Source organism: Pipistrellus hanaki, assembly GCF_964339955.1.
Source record: "Pipistrellus hanaki genome assembly, chromosome: 9".
In the NCBI taxonomy this organism is placed as follows: Eukaryota; Metazoa; Chordata; class Mammalia; order Chiroptera; family Vespertilionidae; genus Pipistrellus; species Pipistrellus hanaki.
In genome coordinates this window covers 17,696,001-17,714,761 of record NC_140511.1, presented here as the reverse complement: position 1 = coordinate 17,714,761, position 18,761 = coordinate 17,696,001, and the positions used below count along the sequence as shown (strand labels likewise).

At 39.0% G+C, this 18,761-nt stretch overlaps 1 protein-coding gene across 2 annotated transcripts in view; it reads right to left on the bottom strand.

Moving 5' to 3' along the window:
• The window catches only part of ELMOD1 (ELMO domain containing 1), a 68,634-nt gene that overhangs the window by 13,189 nt on the left and 36,684 nt on the right, over positions 1–18,761 (bottom strand). For both annotated transcript variants that reach the window (XM_084895159.1, XM_084895160.1), the window contains exons 3-8: positions 17,822–17,967; positions 17,662–17,690; positions 16,396–16,493; positions 12,180–12,309; positions 6,527–6,660; positions 3,352–3,420 (exon numbers count right to left, since the gene is read on the bottom strand). In XM_084895159.1, the coding sequence (XP_084751285.1) occupies positions 3,352–3,420; positions 6,527–6,660; positions 12,180–12,309; positions 16,396–16,493; positions 17,662–17,690; positions 17,822–17,967 (606 nt within the window). The remainder of the gene's footprint in view (positions 1–3,351; positions 3,421–6,526; positions 6,661–12,179; positions 12,310–16,395; positions 16,494–17,661; positions 17,691–17,821; positions 17,968–18,761) is intronic.

The following is an 18,761-nucleotide window of genomic DNA, read 5'->3' as shown; positions in this document are numbered from 1 at the left end:
AGGAACCACATCCATTCTTCATCGTTAATGGGACCTTCATTCAGTGTTTTTTATACTAAAACATGGTTAGCACTGGAACTAAATACAATTTTAAAACTAGATTTATAAACATTTAGCTTCCAAGCAGGATAGAGTTTATGCAGTACACGGCAAACACTACATTAAAAGACACACATGTAATACACACAGCACAAGAACACAATGCAAAGTTTATATTTATCTATATGTACTTTCTACCTTGTAAATGACTGCCTATAATCAAAAGTACTATCTTTAATTCATGTGAAAATAAATGTCATCTCTTTTTAAAGTGTCACTGCCCACCAACAAAGCAACCAATAAGCCAAAGAGGCATTAAGGAAACTTTTATCTTAAAAGATTCATAAACAAATAAAATGGTTGTGTGTAAAAATTTTTTAAATATATTTTTATTGAGTTCAAAGAGGAAGGGAGAGGGAGAGAGAGATAGATACATCAATGATGCGAGAGAAGCATTGATTGGCTGCCTCCTGCATGCCCCCTACTGGGGATCGAGCCACAACCCAGGCATGTGCCTTTGACAGAATGAAACCTGGACTTTTCCATCTGCAGGCCAACATTCTATCCACTGAGCCAAACCAGTTAGGGCATGGGTGAAATTTATGAAACTTTATATAAGTGAATTTATAAGTACCTATTTTCTCTTCTACAAATCTTTGTAAATACACAGTCTTTCCATATTTATTTATTTTTATTTATTTTTCCCCATATTTATTAAGTTTCTATCTGCATTGAAAATATAAGAGAAGCCCAAACAACCTCCACTCATTTGATTACCTGTAGGATATCCTGACCCCAAAAGAATGAATCCTTCTCTTCAGGAAACACACACTCTCTCTGTCTCTCTGTCTCTCTGTCTCTGTCTCTGTCTCTCTCTCTCTCTCTCACACACATACACACACACACACACACACACACACACACACACACACACTGGCACACCCACACATCTTCCCCCACAAACAAACAAAACCTAACAGTCAAAATTCTCCTTTAAACTTAAATCTACTTTAATCCTCAAGTTACTACGGGATTTGATGGATGGATGTTCCCACAAGGAGTGGCGTATAATGCTTGCTGAAGGATAGACAGGAGTTTCTCTGAGTATCTATAGGCTGAACACCTGAAATATTTAGGGCCTGACAGAACCCATGTTGCTATCACATTAGTTAATGTACAGGGTGTCTCAAAAATATATGCACACTTTAACAGCTGATAGCTCAATTTTGAAAATAAAATGTATTTTAATAAACACTGCCTTTATAATTATTCAAAGTGTGTGTATACATTTTGGGGGGACATCCTATATACTTTTTTTCAGACATCAGTGAAGGACAGTAACATTTTCAAAACATTCTGACTTGTATCCAGTAAAATTTACCAGCAATTTGAAGTGATCCATATTTGAACTGTAGCTGGAGGGACAAAGCATTGTAGTTTTATCTCCATGCCCTGTGCGTGCACACACATGGGCACATGCTAGCGTCTTCTTAATCACACAAACCCTCAAATACTTCCTCTCGGATGCTGACCTGGGAGGTAAACTATAAAGCCTTTCTCTGAGAATGGCTGACAGACAAAATTAACCCCCCTGCAATGGTTAATCAAAAGTTATTTTAAGCTTATTGTCTCTTCCCAAGGATCCTGGAGGATTCGTGTCCTCTGGCTGATGGAACACCACCTGACATTGCACACAGACTAAGTCAATTTTAATTGGAGGGAGCTCAGAGCCTCTGCATCTCAGAAATAGGCAATTCACGCAGTGTAGGTAAACAATCAACACAGCTCTATTTTAGCCATGTAATATAGCAAGAAGGAGCTGAGTGACATTAGTGGTTTCCCAACGTAAAGAAAAGATAAAAAGAAAATAATAATTTAATCTTATGGAAGATTACAAATATAAATTTGAGAAGTGTAGTATAATTAAAGGAGCCCTCGCTAACAGAAGCTAGAATAAGTATAATAGCACTTTGGGGAGGGGGACCCGAAATCTGTTTCTGAATTTTGAGAATGTTGGGATAAAACATAGGGTTTAGTTAGAAAACATGAGCACTAACAAGAAACTTGCCATGCTGAGGAGAAAAAGTGATACAAAACCATAATCGCAAAAGAGCAGAACTCCTTATAATGAGAGTGACTAAAGCATACATAACTACTATCTACAATAATGAAGTGAGAAATGCATTATTAGGAGAAGAAATTTGCTCTGTGCGAAGAACTCCCACATGGAACGGCCACCTCTGGGAGAGGGTGGGTCAGAGCGTGTGTGGAGAGGTAGTCAGTCTTTAGGTGAAGCGTTCAAAATGCTGCTCCATGCAGGGAGAGCCATGGTGTAGAAAGGGTTTTTGACATCACCTATCAGGTTGGTTTAACCTGTTTTTTCCTCTCCTTAAAACAAAGCCAAAATACAATACACCATCTTAAATTAAAAGATAGAAAATGCTAGCTTTTTGAAAGATTTCATGATCTTATATTTCTTTAAAAATTTTGCCTATATTTATTCAAAAAGAAAATAAAGGCAACAAAACACAAAGCAAAGAAAAAATACCTTATGTCCTCCTTAGTGATATCCCTTCATGTAACCAGGTAAAGAAAAAAATTAGAAAGGTAAACAAAAGGACAAATAATTTAGAACCTATAATTTATTTTAAAGCCTCAGCAATTCCAGACTTTTCAGTTAGTCCCTGACTTCATGACTTTCATCCTCCCCTTCAGTCCCCCATCATACACCTTGTCTCTGAACTTTTCCTTCCAGACTCCACTTTCTCCTTCTGTGCCTACCACCCCTGTCTTCCTGGGACCAGTGATTACACCAGTCCCTTTAAATACATACCTTCCTCTAATGGGCCCATTTTACATCCTCAATCCCATAAGTGCCTGAAGATTTTTTGTAGGTTATAGCCATTTAGTTCACAAAGAACAGCATGTTTCAGGCTTATGTTTTCCATTTAACATCAACAAAAACAACATGCAGAGAAAACCCTAAGCCAACCATTTAGAGTAATATGTAAATGTGCAAATAAACTTTAAAGCACAAGTCATTCCATAGTATTTGCAAGGCAAAACTTTATAGTAATTAAGGACTCTACCTCATGCCAGCCAATTTAGCAATCGTTTGCATGTAGAGCCAATGCAAACCAGTGCCTGAAGTGTTAACTGTCTATTCAGAATGTGTCAGAAGGGTTTGTCTGAAAGAGCTTCAAGCCTCACTTTCAGGGTGTGACTCCCGAGAAGCTCATCAACAGACCCATGCAGGAGATGAAGTTAACTCCACCTCATCTGGAAAGCCTAATCCTCCTTTTCAAAACTTACCTGCATTTTGGATGAAGAGAGTCAGAGAGGACCTGCTGAGCTGCTGTGGTGTCCCTTTCCGCAAAATACCTGCAGTTGGAGGGAAGAAAACTGTAACTCCACGCTTGTTGAATACATTCACTTTAACCCGATTTGAGGCCATTTGAATTCAGAGGTGGACACCAACATAAGATTGTCACTTGTTTCAGCTCCAGGTGACAGCTTTCCCTATTAGAATTTTCCAAACACGGTGACAGTATAATAGGGTAGTTGCAATACTCATATAGACTTGGGAATGATTACAGTAGGTTTGCAAATTTAATTATGAACATTGGCATTCCCTAGAGAGCCCAAGATACCCTCATTGAAGGGGGTTCTAGGTGAGGGGGGCAGAAAGAGGCTGAAAGAAGGGACATGATGAGGGACTTTGACAAAGGGCACAGAAAGGAGGAGACTAGAGGCTTCAGGATGCATTTCAAATGCATTTTTCTTGGCGAATGCTCATGGAGTATTTGAATTCTGAATAACTGGAAACTATAGAGCTTAGAGATGTTAAAAATAAAACTTAGTTCTGGGGGGAAAGGGGGAAATGAGGTTTCCTAGAAGATGAAACTATAGCATGCTATTTACTTTGATGTGAATATATTTCCTGCATAATTCTAAAGAATAAAACAAGCTATTGAATTCTGTTTCAGGAAATTTCATGAAGGGGAGACAGCCAATGGATGTTTCTCTCTCACATTGGTGTTCTCTCTCTCTTTTTCTCTCAAATCAATAAAAACATATCTTCAATGAGGATTTAAAAATATATATATAACGTCCTAACCAGTTTGGCTCAGTGGATAGAGCGTCGGCCTATGGACTGAAGGGTCCCAGGTTGGATTCCAGTTAAGGGCATGGGCCTTGGCTGCAGGCACATTCCCAGTGGGAGGTGTGCAGGAGGCAGCTGCTTGATGTTTCTCTCTTGTCAATGTTTATGACTCTCTGTCCCTCTCTTTTCCTTTCTGTAGAAAATCAATAAAGTATATTAAAAATATATATATATCACTATTCTCATTTTTAGGGTGTGTCAAAGAATACAAGAACTAGCCTAAAAGGTCTCCTTCTGGCTTGAAAAAAAATGACCTCAAATGACTCAATTTAAGCTTGAGAAAATAATGAGCAAAATTAATTGAATCACATTAAACATATAAAAACCAGGATTAAAAAGAATATTTAAAATGTAAAGAGATACTCCCCAAAAAAGGTTTTTGATCACTAACATGGGAACTAGGGCACCAAGCCATCATGCTAAAAATTGGCAACTTATTTAGTGAGCATCTGTCCTGCCATATTTTAGAGAAACCAAATACCCGTATTTTCCGGCGTATAACACGACTTTTGAAACGAAAAATAGTCAACCGAAAATCGGGGGCAAAAGACCAAAATTGCACAAAAATTACCTGCAGATCTTGACGGCAAAGTAAGTCTTTTCTTTGAAGTGGGGGGTAGTCTTATACAGTGACTACCCCCCACTTCAAAGAAAACCTATGTTTTAACTGTAAAATTAGGGGGTCATCTTATACGCCGGAAAATACGGTAATGATAGTGGATCAAGGGAACTGAATCTCTACAGAATCCCAGCCAACAACTGTGGGAAGAATAGCAGAATTAGAAAATCATTTTTTGCACAGTTAATTAATTGGCTCAGTGAAGAAGGAAATGGTTAGCTAAAGAGTGGATGGGGGGTTTTATGATGCAGCCATCAAACTGTGATGCCTCTGATCCACCTCAGCCTGAGAACCAGAGTGGGGACACTGCAGGCCTCCCACCGTGACATCAACCTGATCCTCCTGAAGCCTTTCAGAATACCTGTGACTTTCAGGTATAAAACAGACAAATCTAGACCATGGGGCATTTTACAGGACAATTGGCTGGGGAGCTAGCATAGCAGAGGGGTCAGCGGGAGAGAAACTGCTCCAACTGAACAAAGACCGGAGACACATAAGAACCAAGTACAATGTAGAGATCTTGTATAACATTGGTTAGAACAAGCCAGCTATAAAAAGAGATTTTTGAGAGAACTGGGAAAATTGAATATGGACTGAATATAGAGGACACTAAGGAATTATTGTTAATCTTGATAAATGTGATAATGGCATTTGGGTCAATGGAAGGTACTACTCATGTTCTTTAGTGAAATGAAAAACAGTGTAAGATTTTTATTAATGTGTCTAACTTCAAAACAAATATGACAAGTATTTCAAAACCTTGATAATTACTGAATCTGGGTGGTTAGTATAAAGGGAGTTCTTTATAATCTTTCTGTTGTTATCTATACTTAACGTATTTCATTAAAAAAAAATTTAAATAAATAAATTTGAGATTTGCTTAAAAGAATCCATCTGGCCGAGGCTGGTTTGGCTCAATGGATAGAACGTCGGCTTGGGGACTGAAAGGTCCCGGGTTCAATTCCGGTCAAGGGCATGTACCTTGGTTGCAGGCATATCCCCAGTAGGGGGTGTGCAAGAGGCAGCTGATCGATGACTCTCATTGATGTTTCTAACTCTCTGTCTCTCTCCCTTCCTCTCTGTACAAAATCAATAAAATATATTTAAAAAAAAAAAAGAATCCATCTGGTTTGCCAGATAAAAGTAAAATGGTAGCTTTTCTTTAAAAAAAAAAAAAAGGAAAGAAAAGAAAACCCAAAACAGCCGAAACCAGTTTGGCTAAGTGGATAGAGCGTCGGCCTGTGGACTGGAAGGTCCCGGGTTCAATTCTGATCAAGGGCATATATATTTTTAAAATATATTTTTTTAAAAACCACAAAAACATTTTTTTAAATTGATTTCAGAGAGAAAGGGAGAGAGAGAGAAAGAAAGAGAAACATCAATGATGAGAGAGAATCATTGACTGGCTGCTTCCTGCACGCCCCCTACTGTGGAATCAATATGCAACAGGGGCATGTGCCCTTGACCAGAATCAAACCTGGGAATCTTCAATCCACAGGCTGATGCTCTATCCACTGAGCCAAACTGACTAGGGCAAGAGGGTAGCTTCTTAAATTTTATGAGCCTGAGATATCTCTCAGAAAAATGGAATGTTTTCTTGAAATTTTCTTGGAAGTAGCTTTTGGAACTAATAACTCAATTTTGTCATTTCAGTCTGAGGAGACCAGAGCCTCCCTCTAATGCTTACCCATTCTTCATTTACTTACTGCAAATTGTACAGTCCCAGAAGTCCCATTCCTCGAAAATCCGTTTTAGGATCATCGCCTTGGAAACCAATTTCACACCATTGCTTAGAAATACGAGATGCTAATGGAGTGTCGGGCTTTAAGAATTTCCATAACTGGAGACAAAAAAGAAAATTTGCCTTTTGACATATGCACATAAATACTCTTTCCGATTGGCTCCACTCTTTTAAACTACAACACTAGGAGGAGGTTTGCAAAAGTCAAAGACATGCAAATATATAACAAAGATTTGATCATCTTTCAGTTACCTATGACAGCAGTCCTCAAAGTATTGTCTGAACACTACTGGAGGGTCTCTATGACCTTTTCAGAGAGTCTGGGAGGTAAAACTATTTCATAAAAAATGCAAATACTATAGGTTATTTGCCTTTTCTTTTTCATCTCATGAGCACACAGTGGAGTTTTCCAGAGGCTGCATGACCTGTAATGATGTCATCCCTCTGAAAGCAGAGGAATGCGTATTTTATATTTTAATGCTTTAAGTATTCCTGTTTTAATTAATAATCAGATATTATCTCTCACACAAACTGTTTGGAGTCCTCCAAAAATATACAAGAGAATAAGGGGGAGGAGAGAACTGGGAAAATTTTGAGGGCATGCATTCCCTCAGAAAATGCTTAACCTAGTTACCATAAAACTTTTAGCAGCATTATTAACAAAAAGAAAAATGGGTGGACTTGAGTTTTATTTCTTACAGCTCACCTATAATGATGTGACAGTAAATACATATAGCTAAGTAAAGGAATATCAATAATGTTCATGAATAACCCTAAAAACATATTATGATATTTAAGAGTTACCTAAAAATCTTTCGACAATAATCAATTTTGTATTAATGGACAAATATAGATTCTAAAGACTATGCTTGTCACTGTTTAAGAAACCAGTTCTATTTTTCTAAGCTTCCTATAGAAAGATACCTTTAACACATATAATTACTTGAGAACATGAAACACCCACCTCTATATGAATATATAATGCTTTATTAGTTCTTTCTAATAAACAGACAGAGGCATGTAAGCAAACTTACTTGTAACAATATTAATAATATTTTATATTTTCACTATAGATACAGATACTAATATTAAAATTCCTTATTACTATTTCAACATGATTCAACTTCTAAATTGCTTATTCCATGTTATATACCGGTAGATTTTAAAGCTTTAGCACAACAGAAATACACAAACTCCTTGCTTTATAGTAAACTATCTTTTAAAAAAATATTTATATTGATTTCAGAAAGGAAGGAAGAGGGAGACAGAAACAGAAACATCAATGATGAGATAGAATCATTGATTGGTGCCTCCTGCAGACCCCACACTGGGGACCGAGCCTACACATGAGTATGTGCCCGGGGCCAGAGTCTGCAGGCCGATGCTCTATCCACTGAGCAAACCGGCTAAGGCCTGTCACATATCTGACACAGTATAAAACAATGCTCAATCACAGGAAACACCAACAAGAGTTGTAATCCATGAAAGTTATTTTAGGCACTAATCAATAATTATGTGTAATTCAAATGATACAATATTTTATCTTAGTGGCACCAAAGGTAATTTTACTCTAAAGAGCGAGAGAAAAATTTCAGAGGAAGTAAATGTGTCATCCTTGAAAGCAAAATATGAGACACGGGTATAAGAAATGTCTTTTTATTTTATCCATATAAGAACTTGCCAGTGCTCTGCATTAATCAAAACAGAAAATGTGTCTGTGTTCACCCGAAGAGGACTGAAAAATGAGACATTCTCTTTTTAAAAACTGCCTGTAGAACCATTCCTGCCACAATGAAAACTAAGTGCCAACAAAAGGAAACAGACTGTGAAGCTCATCACATTCACGTGGACAATAATTTGACATGATCTCGGGGCCCTCCACTGTTTAAATGTATCTGGTTTCTCCAAGTGAATGAAATAAAAGAATAAAACCAAGCATTTTAAGTCATAAACTTCATTCACTGGTGGAATACTTAGTTTGGAGGAGTAACAGTTCAAATAATAAAATGCTTTAGAAAGGAATTCCATTTTAATAATTTCATGTATCGAGATAGATAAGACTAATGGCTAAAAAGTGTTCTAAATTAAGTCCTTAATGCTTTAATCAGGCTCCCTTTTTTGGTAAATGAACAAAATTAATTATGCTAAAACACTTATATGAGTGCCACCATGTGTATATTTCCTGTAAGGATGCTTGAATTACTGCATTCTCCTCCGGTAGAGGGGCTTGTCTCTGAAAAAAGTGAGGGTGAGAGGCAGGGTGCCCCAGAGGGAATGAGATTATTTCTTTCACCTTGGAAGCCGACTGGAGATCTGAGCTGAGGTGGCGTGGTCCGGGCCTCTGACTGGGACCTAGGACTGTGCTCCTGGGCGTGGAGTCATTACAAAGCCACTTGCCGAGTGAAGGAGACCAGAGCTAAAAAGGGTGATTCCAGGGATCGATGACAGCTACAATGTGGAAACTGCATGCCGCATCAGACTATTATCCATCGAGGTCCACGCTCCGTTTAATTCTGTTCTCTGCACGGAGCCTTCCCTGCAGGCGTGTTTAAAGACGTCTGCTGGCCTCAGGTCTGCTGCAGGGCAAGGCCGTTCGTCCGAAAGCAGCGCTTCACAGAGGCCACCATGGGACTCCCTCTTCCCAGGAGGACAGCACCTTTTCATTCTGGGTTACATTTTTTCTGTTAGGTCACGAATCCCCCTAAAACTTTGCCTTTATCATTAATTTCGTTTGAAATGTTTAATAAAAATGCCCATGTGGATAATTCACGTGGACAGTACTACATGAATATAAAGGGATATTATTCAGTTTCATTTCAGCCTGTGTTTACATGATCATAAAATCCAGATCTTTCTTTTTATTCTTCAAGTAGAAACAGTGATGACGGTCTCCTGTGCTTACAAATCAAAGCACTTACACAAAACAGCTATCTATTAAAACTCCTAAACCGGAGTCAGCAAAGTGTGTCTGTCAAGGGCCAGACAGTAAGTTCTTCAGGCTTTGGTGGCCACGCGGTCACTGCCACAGCTACTTAATGTTGCCACTGTAGTACAAAAGGGGCCACAGACAACACAGAAGAGAATGAATGCCTGTGTCCCAACAGAACTTTATTTACAAAAATGGGTGGCTGGACAGATTTACTGACCCTTGCTCCGAACAATTTTGTAAAGGAGCTAAGAAGGGTATTATTACCCATTTTTAAAGATGAAGAACCCTCCGCTCAGTCAGTTAAACACAAACTATGGGCCAGTCTCTGGAAATACAAATGGGAACGAGACATGGTGTCCAGAGGCAGCGCAGTACAGAGGTGTAGAGTTTCCTTTCTAACCGTGTGAGCTGGGCAGTCACCTAACTGCCCAGCCTCAGTTTCCCCACCTGAAAAATGGGGATAAGACCTGTAGCTCACCAAAATTTATTGTGACGCTTACCCTGCATGACTGGCACACACTAAACACTCAGTGAATGTTTTATTATTACTGATTTTGTTTCTATCATACTTGCAATTTGAATGAACTGAAGAGGGAAATAGGGACCCCACTCCTAAGTTTGCTTGGGGAGGATAGAAAAGATGTCTAAATTTAATAAATAAGGTCTTTAAAAAGTTAAGCAACGTCTGCTGTAAAAGTAACGGGTAACAGAGGGAACAGCATGAGTACATACGTGGGCACGGGGGGTGGCACAGCCATCTGGGCCGGGGTGAGTGGCAGAGCATGGTGGCAATGCACTGTCTGTGACAGGATACAGGAGAGAGAGCTTAAAGAAATAAATCGGAAAGGGTCCCAAACGCATGCTAAGGTGCACGGGCTTTCTACAGTCAGACCTAGGGAGCCTGGAGTTTTTAACCTAGAGAGTGACATGACGAGGTAATCCCTCCAGCAGTATGTAAGGAGACAGGAGGGAGGGAGTGCTACTGGCCCAAGTGGAGATGATGGCTAGAATAAGGCCGTAGGAATGGAAAGCACTAAAGAGGTATCTGCGGGGAGCTCTGCAGTGAGATTGAGTGACCTTTGCAAATGCATAGCATTTCTCTAATTAGATTGCAAGCCACTTACAAGTAGAAAGGATGCCTCTCCTCAAATTGCCAGACACAATAGAGGACCGTCCTGGCTGTGTAATTCCCTGTGTGAACCAGAGCCTGGACTAAAACGATGGTAGCTTGCTCACCTCTAAAGCAAAGGTAACGGCCATCACTTCCCTTACATCTTATAATGGTGGCAGTAAAAAATGATAACGTACATACTGAAATCCTGACCACAGATAAATCGTATCCTGACCACAGATAAGTTGTATCACAAAAGTTCTTGACATGTATTTGGTGAATATAATAATTCATGCATTCACCCATACTGAGTCCTATGTGCCAGCACACAGACAACAGATCAGCTAAGATGCAACACAGCAAGTACTCAAATGCCATTGGTTCAGTGAGCATCTCAGCCGTGTGAATGAACTGTTCAGGTGCTTGTGGCCGATGTGTTCATTCTATCACCTCATTTCTCTTACATTCACCTCTTATTTCCCACCTTGAAATCATTTTATTGAACTCAACTTCCTTTATCAGAAATGGAAAAAATAGGCCATGAAAGGAGATGAAGCTCAGTCAGTGGCTTAGCTACAATCAGACAGAAGAGAAGGAAAGGAGAAAAACTATGGCTAAGAATGAGGCTTCTTTAATTTTTAATGGTTCACATCAGATCTGGCATTAATTAGTAGAGACCAATGAGTCATCTGTTTAAGTACTTACTGCTTTCACACAAAACCACAACAGTTTACGCTTTTAAAATTACCTCTTATTGACATTTTAAGATAAAATAAAGTTAAGGCAGCTAAACAAATTTTTTTTTCCTCCAATTTTGTTACTGCCTTTTTGAATTTCAGGCACTGCTCTGGACATAGGGGTGCAAAGATGACTAAGACTTGGGCACTGCACTGGTTGGTAAAACTACTCTTCTTGCTGGTTCAAATGTTGGAGGTAAATTTTTCATTGGAAAATTCATGTGAGAATTTAGATGTAAAGCCAATTTTCTCCTGTAACCTGAGAAAGCATCAGAGGTGGTTTCTGTGGGTTTCACATGGAGCTCAAGCTTAGGTTGTTTAACTGTGTTGAAAGCCAACAAGAGAAATAGTGATCGTCAAAGAGCGTCCTGGGATTCCCGTTTATGACTGTTAGTGGACATCAAAGACGATGAGGCTGGCTTCTGTTTCAGCAATTGCCCTCTCGGGAAATTACCCAAGACCTCCAGAATGATTATTTATTCATGTAACTTGGAGACTATTAGAAGAGGAGGCGAAGGTTTATATCTGGTGTTAAAATTTGCTGGGAGACTAATATGCAGTTATAAATGTTACTTCTGGCTGCTAAACCAAAACCCCAAGAATCTCACGTGATCTGATGGTGTACTATGGAATGTAATAAGATGCTACTCCAAAACACCGAATTTTAAGAAATCAAGATAAAAATTTTTAGATCAACCTCCAGAACTACTCATCTGAAATGTTTTCCAAATTGGCTTCTGAATATAGATGCCTTTTTAGGATAAAATGCCCATCACACAGCAGGAGCTTAGCACACATTAGCTGGCCTAAGTGAGGGCCTGCAATGTGCTCGAGGACTGACCTTCAGAAGCATTTCCTCGTGCTGGGGGTTATCAGAATCATAGGGCTCTCTGCGCAGCTTCTCCACGTCTGCAATAAGGTTTCTGTATCCGACGATCTGCAGAAGGCAAGCCTGGAGAGAGATTCCCAACCTGTGGTGTTCAAAAAGGAAGAAATACACATGAAGAAAAGCATAACATACTTTGGCATTTGTTCACTTGATATAATCACGCAGGACTTGTTCTATTTCTCTAATATTTAGGGGATTGCCCAAATAGCATCTACCTAATAGAGAAGCACGGTTTCTCACTGCATCTGCATCGACAGCTGTAGAACTTGGCGAAAACTTACCTCTCAAAGCTTAAGCTATGTTGCAACAATGTGGCTTAAGAAACAAGAGATTTTTTTGTTCTTAATCCTCACCCAAGAATATTTTCCCCTTGATTTTTAGAGAGAGTAATAGGGAGGCAGAGAGATACAGAGAGAGAAACATCAATGTGAAAGAGACACATAGATTGGTTGTCTCCTGTATTTGCCTCTACTGCAGATTGAGCCTACAACCGAGGTAGGTGCCCTTGACTGGAATCAAATCCATAACCCTTCAGTCTGCTCAACTGTCCACTGAGCCAAATCAACTAGGGCCATGGTGGGCAAACTGCAGCTCCAGAGCCACATGCGGCTCTTTGGCCACTCGAGAGTGGCTCTTCCACAAAATACCATGGCCTGGGCGAGTCTATTTTGAAGAAGTGGCATTAGAAGAAGTTTAAGTTTAAAAAATTTGGCTCTCAAAAGAAATCTCAATTGTTGTACTGTTGATATTTGGCTCTGTTGACTAATGAGTTTGCAGACCACTGGACTAGGGCAAGGGAGTTCTTTATGCAGGTGATTTGTGAGATGCAGAAAATATAGGTGATAATGGGTTCCTAGGGATCATTTAGTCCCCACTAAGTAGGCATATCAGAACACTTCAGAAAGGTGTGTGTGTGTGGGTGCATGCGTGTGTGTGTGTGTGTGTGTGTGTGTGTACAGAATCAGAGGAAGAAATAGCCCTCAGGGGCTTAGGAGTAAAAAAAAAAATCATAACAACAACAAAACACCTCTGCATGGGAGCATTCTTAACAGATAGGCAATGCCAAGAGTAAGAACTCACTATTTTACAAGATTTGCCATTTCATTCTGACTTCTCTAGTTGCCGAAACACTTTCCTTTAGGCTGAAACAAAATCTGTTTTCCTTGTTACCAACTGGTTCAAATTCTGTTCTCTGAGCAAATGTATTTCCACCTTTCCCCCACCGTGCCTATTTATTTTGAGATAGTGATTCTTTCTTCTAGTCACATCTGCAGTGTTTAAAAACATTCCCTGTTCCTTCAATTCCTTCTCACGTGACACGGTTTTCCATTGTTACTATCTTGCTCAGACTTCTCTGAATGTACACTGTTTAACAGCCCATTACAACACATCACCAGAACAGAAAACAGTCTGGCAAGCGTGGTACACAGTCATTACTTCCTATGATCTGAATGCTGTTTTCTCTCCTACAACCTAGGAGGTAAAATGGGGTCTCTTTAAGCTGTCACAAAACACTGCAAGCTCAGTAAACAGATGGCCCACTAATTACCAAGATTCTTATTTCATATAAACTACTGTCACATAAATTATTCTCCTCCATTCATTTGATGGCATTTTAAACCTAAAGGTGGTATTTCCTGTATACTTATTCCTGTTAAATTCTTTACAGTCATTAGCTTTTGGGGCCAAAATAGTTGAATGTTGGCAACTTCCTATGATTTAACCCAAGAGTTACTCTTTGATATACTCCTACTCCTAATTCACTCACTAAATTGGAACAATTTTGTTCTCGTGGTGGTCATTATAATCATGATGACAATGTTATCATCATCTTTTTTTGGGGGGGGGGGAGGAGAATAAGATGTATAGAAAGATAAGACTAAAATTGGGGGCAATATATAATTATGTCTTAGGATTATATATTCAAATGTAGAGGACCATGTAAGATAACCCAGAATGCTAAACTTAAATAAAACTAAATGTTCAATTAAATGGCCCTTGTTACCATAGCACCAAAAAACCACACCAGATATTGTAATACAGGAAAAGTGAACAGTGGCACTGGGCACCCAGGAAACCAACACAGGGCTGAAAGAGTTAATTTTGAGGGAAAGAGAAGAGTGGGAGAAATGAGAGAAAAGGCCACCAGAGAAGCCAATCCAATTTTTACTGTAGTGATTCTTATCAGCAACATTAGCAGCACTTGAAAAAATGTAATGAAAACAAAGTGAGGTGGCCTTGGCCAGTGTTGCCAAGTGGTTAGAGTATGGGCCTGTGCACTGAAAGGTCATGGGTTTGATTCCCGCAGATACCTGAGTTGGAGGTTTTATCCTTGGCCCTAGTCATGCAGTGTGCAGGAGGCAACCAATCTATGTGTCTCTCTCACATCAATGTTTCTCTCTTTCTCTCTCTTCCTCCCTTCCTCCCCTCCATTCTTTCTAAAAATCAATGGGAAAAAAGTGAGGATTAACAAAAACAAAACAAAAACCAAAGTGAGGTTAATAGTAGTAATGACTTGACAAATTATAAAATATTTCCCCTAGCCTTCTCTATTTCTTGATTTACTTTCCAGAAAATTATTTAAATTTAAAAAAATCTCATTTTGTCAATGTCTATTTATGGGAAAAAAAAGTAGCAAAATCAATTTTGAGATGTTAAAACACAATCTCTTACCTATAAGGTTTTTGTTTTTTTTCCTTAAAGAAAAAAAAAGAATAGATGGCAAGGAAATGCTTCTGAGTGAAACATATATCTTTCATAGAAGAGACAGAAAAGATTTGCTAATTCAATCTAATCCAACCTCTAAATGTGATTATAGGTCTAATATATCTCTCGTGCTTAATGGTAGCCTTACTTTTTTTTTTTTTGTTCAACTTAATTTAAAATAACTTGTCTTATTATCACCTTCCCCGAGATATAAAATATATGTCAAAAGGTTTCAAAAAGACATTTACTGCATAATTAAATCACCTTTAATGACTGAATAAAAAAAAGGCAGCTAATTAGCTGGTGTCTGCAGAAGAATGGTATGGAGACCCCGTGGAAATGGTTTTGTGATGAGCCCCAGTTAGCTACCGTGTTTCCCCGAAAATAAGATATCCTCCGAAAATAAGACCTAGCACATGGAAAGATAAGACATCCCCTGAAAATAAGACCTAGCGCAACTTTGGGAGAAAAAAATTAATATGACACTGTCTTATTTTCGGGGAAACAGGGTAGTACTTAGAATCCCTCCAAGAGACAGACATATGCAAAGTGAACTCTGAAATTCCCTTGACTACAGCTCCCTGTCGCTGGCAATGAAAAGCCTTTCTCAGGGACATCTGAAGTTCCCATGCATATCTAAAAGACAGCTTGATTGTTACCTGCCTAAACTGTCTCTAAATATATCTGCATGCAGAATTTATTCTACCCAATATCCTTAGCTCATTTTTTTTCCACTGAAAAGTTTCTGTTCCCAGTGGAATATATAAAGCTATTTTTAAATGTCATGTACATTGCCAAATGCATTTTAATACTCTCAAGATGAGATGAATAAATTACAAAGTTCTAAAGTCTTCTTACAAAAACTATCTCTTCCTCCTACACATGCACACACATCTCTCTCTCTCTCTCTCTCTCTCTCTCTCTCTCTCTCTCTCTCTCTCTCTCTCTCTAGTTTTAAATAAGATCAGAAGTCTTCTATAGGTCTCCCTGGGCTAAAGTCAAGATATTCATGCCTGTCCTCTGGACCAGCAGGTAGGGACTGTCTCCTGGATTTTCAGCCTGGCATGAACTAATGGAGCAGAATCGGCTCAGGCACATTTACAATTCGAACTTGGACTGTACCGTAAAACACAGGCATTGAATGGAGTGACTTGATGAATGGGCTCCCTTTATTTCAGCTAATACCAGAGGCATCCATCATATTTCATACATTTATTGCATCTCAAAGCATAAGCATAAATCACAACAAAGTACAAGGTTGCGACTATTTAAAAATATGGAAATGGCACCTTTTTCTTTATTCTTCATCTGAAAGTCAAAACATTAGAATGATTGGGGGTTGGGGAGGTGAAGAGATAGATAGGTAGACAGACAGACAGATGAGCAAGCATGCTATAGAAATAATGAATATGCAGCCAAGACTTGTGTTCTATATTTACAAAATAATAAACACAATTCTTACTGTGGATTAATATCAGGGTTAATTTTTTTCAGTTCCATGATGTCTTCTATAGTTTTTTCAATAGCATCAAGGTGAACACTCACTGAAGTCTGCAACAGCTAGAAAACATGTCTCAATCATTTCCCTTGTCATGAACACCAGTGACTTAAGCAGGATTTATTTAGGGTCTACTTAGGGGCTTCAGGTATTTGTTTAAAGCTTCTCCATGAAGATGCTAACCTAAACTAAACGTAAAGAAAATATTGATTTAGTACTTGAATTCTAGTGAATTTGAAATTTTCACAATGGGAATAGTATACTTTTCCCAATTAAGGTAATAACATGAAACAGAAATATATATATTTGTGAGAATGTTAAACTGGTTTCACATTAAAATATTATATTTTCATTTTCCCTCTCAACATACCTGGTTTCTATTGTTACTGGCCACTATGTCTACAATTGAGAGAAGTACAAGGAAGATATAGTCTTAAGGATACCAAAATCTCTCTATATATAAACCTAAGCAACCGAACGACCAAATAACTGAACGACTGAATGACCAAACAACCAGTCACTATGACATATACTGACCACCAGAAGCTCAACGCAGGAGCTGTCCCCTGGTAGTCAGTGTGCTTTCACAGCCAATCTCCCACAGCTAACCAACCTCCCCCAGTCCCTCTGGCTCTGATTGGCCCCCAATAGGGCCAGCTGGCTAACCTCCCATGACCCCTTCCCCAACCCCCACTGGCCAAACTCTTGCTGCCTCAAATGATTGGCCCTGATAGCCATCCAGGCCGACGGGCCTCACCCATGCACGAATTTGTGCACTGGACCTCTAGTTAAATAATAATATTCAAGAATCTTGAAAAAAAAAAAACACCAATTTTCTCTCTTATGTGGATATTAACTATGTGCTATAAACACTGGAATAGTGATTTTGATTTTCTTGGAAAATCTTGAGCATAAAGTTAAATGATTTGGTTATTAACACCAGAGAGTTAATGCTGCTCCTATTTTCAAGTTATTTTTATTTTATGATTTTTGGAAGAGGTATAAAAAAAGATGAATTTGACAGTGAAGTGAAAAGTGCACCCTACATCTGCCTAAAAATTCACATACAATGGCTACTTTCATGTTAAAAGTAAAGGCAATTCTATCTTCTCAGTTTTCATCAGTTTTTTATAATGGTATATTTTGTTTCTTCAAATTTTTACTTTTTGATAATGGATCTGAGCTTCCAAATGAAAAGTTGCTGAAAAATATAGAAACAATTTTACTTACCTTACTTTTTGAACCTCTCAATGATGTTTCTATAAAAGAGATAATTTTAAAAGTGATTAAAACTTATCCTTTGCAAGTGGTTTAAAATTATTGTTCTGAACGATAACATTCTCAGTCACACCAAGCCTACGTGTTGCTTACTTCTTTGTCTCATGCTTACCGATCTTCATGGTTCTAGAGGCTCCAGGCTTGGTGTTGTAACAGATCCGCTGCAGCTCACACCTTCCGGTCAGCTTCCTCATGACAAACTTCAGGCAGCGCCACAAAAACGTGCAGTAAAAATACAGGCACACCTGGATCAACATTCTGTCAAAGACAAAAGACAGCACCTTCCGCTAGGACTCTGGAAGAGAACAGGAAGCAGCCACCACCAGCAAGAAAAGCAGCCCAGAGAAAAAAAGCAGCCATTAGACCTCTGAGTTTGCAAGTTTACTTCATTTTTCTAATCCCACATTACATTATTTAAGGTAGCTGCAAACCCGTCATTGGGAGGCAAGCCCAGTCTGTGAGGTCACACTTGCTATGACTTAAAGTCACTCCAAGAAAGCCCTATTCTAGCAAGCTTGATATTCCAACTACCTGAGCACAAAGCACTTAAAAACATTTTTAATTAAGTTAGCACATTTTTTAAATTATATTATTTATTTTATATATTTTATTGGTTTTCTACAGAGAGGAAGAGAGAGGGACAAAGAGCTAGAAACATAGATGAGAGAGAAACATCGACCAGCTGCCTTCTGCACACACCCTCACTGGGGATGTGCCCACAACCAAGGTACATGCCCTTGACCGGAATCGAACCTGAGACCTTTCAGTCCGCAGGCCGATGCTCTATCCACTGAGCCAAACCGGTTTCAGCTAAATCAGCACATTTTAAAATTACCAGTACCTTGAGATGGTCTCTCCTGCGGTCCTTCCCCGTGAGGGACATGTCCTGGCAACGCCCCTCTCCTGCGTCTGTAGACAGCCTTTCAGCTTGCCCTGGATCAGCTCCAGCCCATCCTTACTGCCCTTTTTGGCCACTATTTTATTTCTTCCCTGTTTACATTCTTTTCTCCTTCCCTCGGCTTCCCTGTAGGTACTGCTCTCCTCATTGAGGA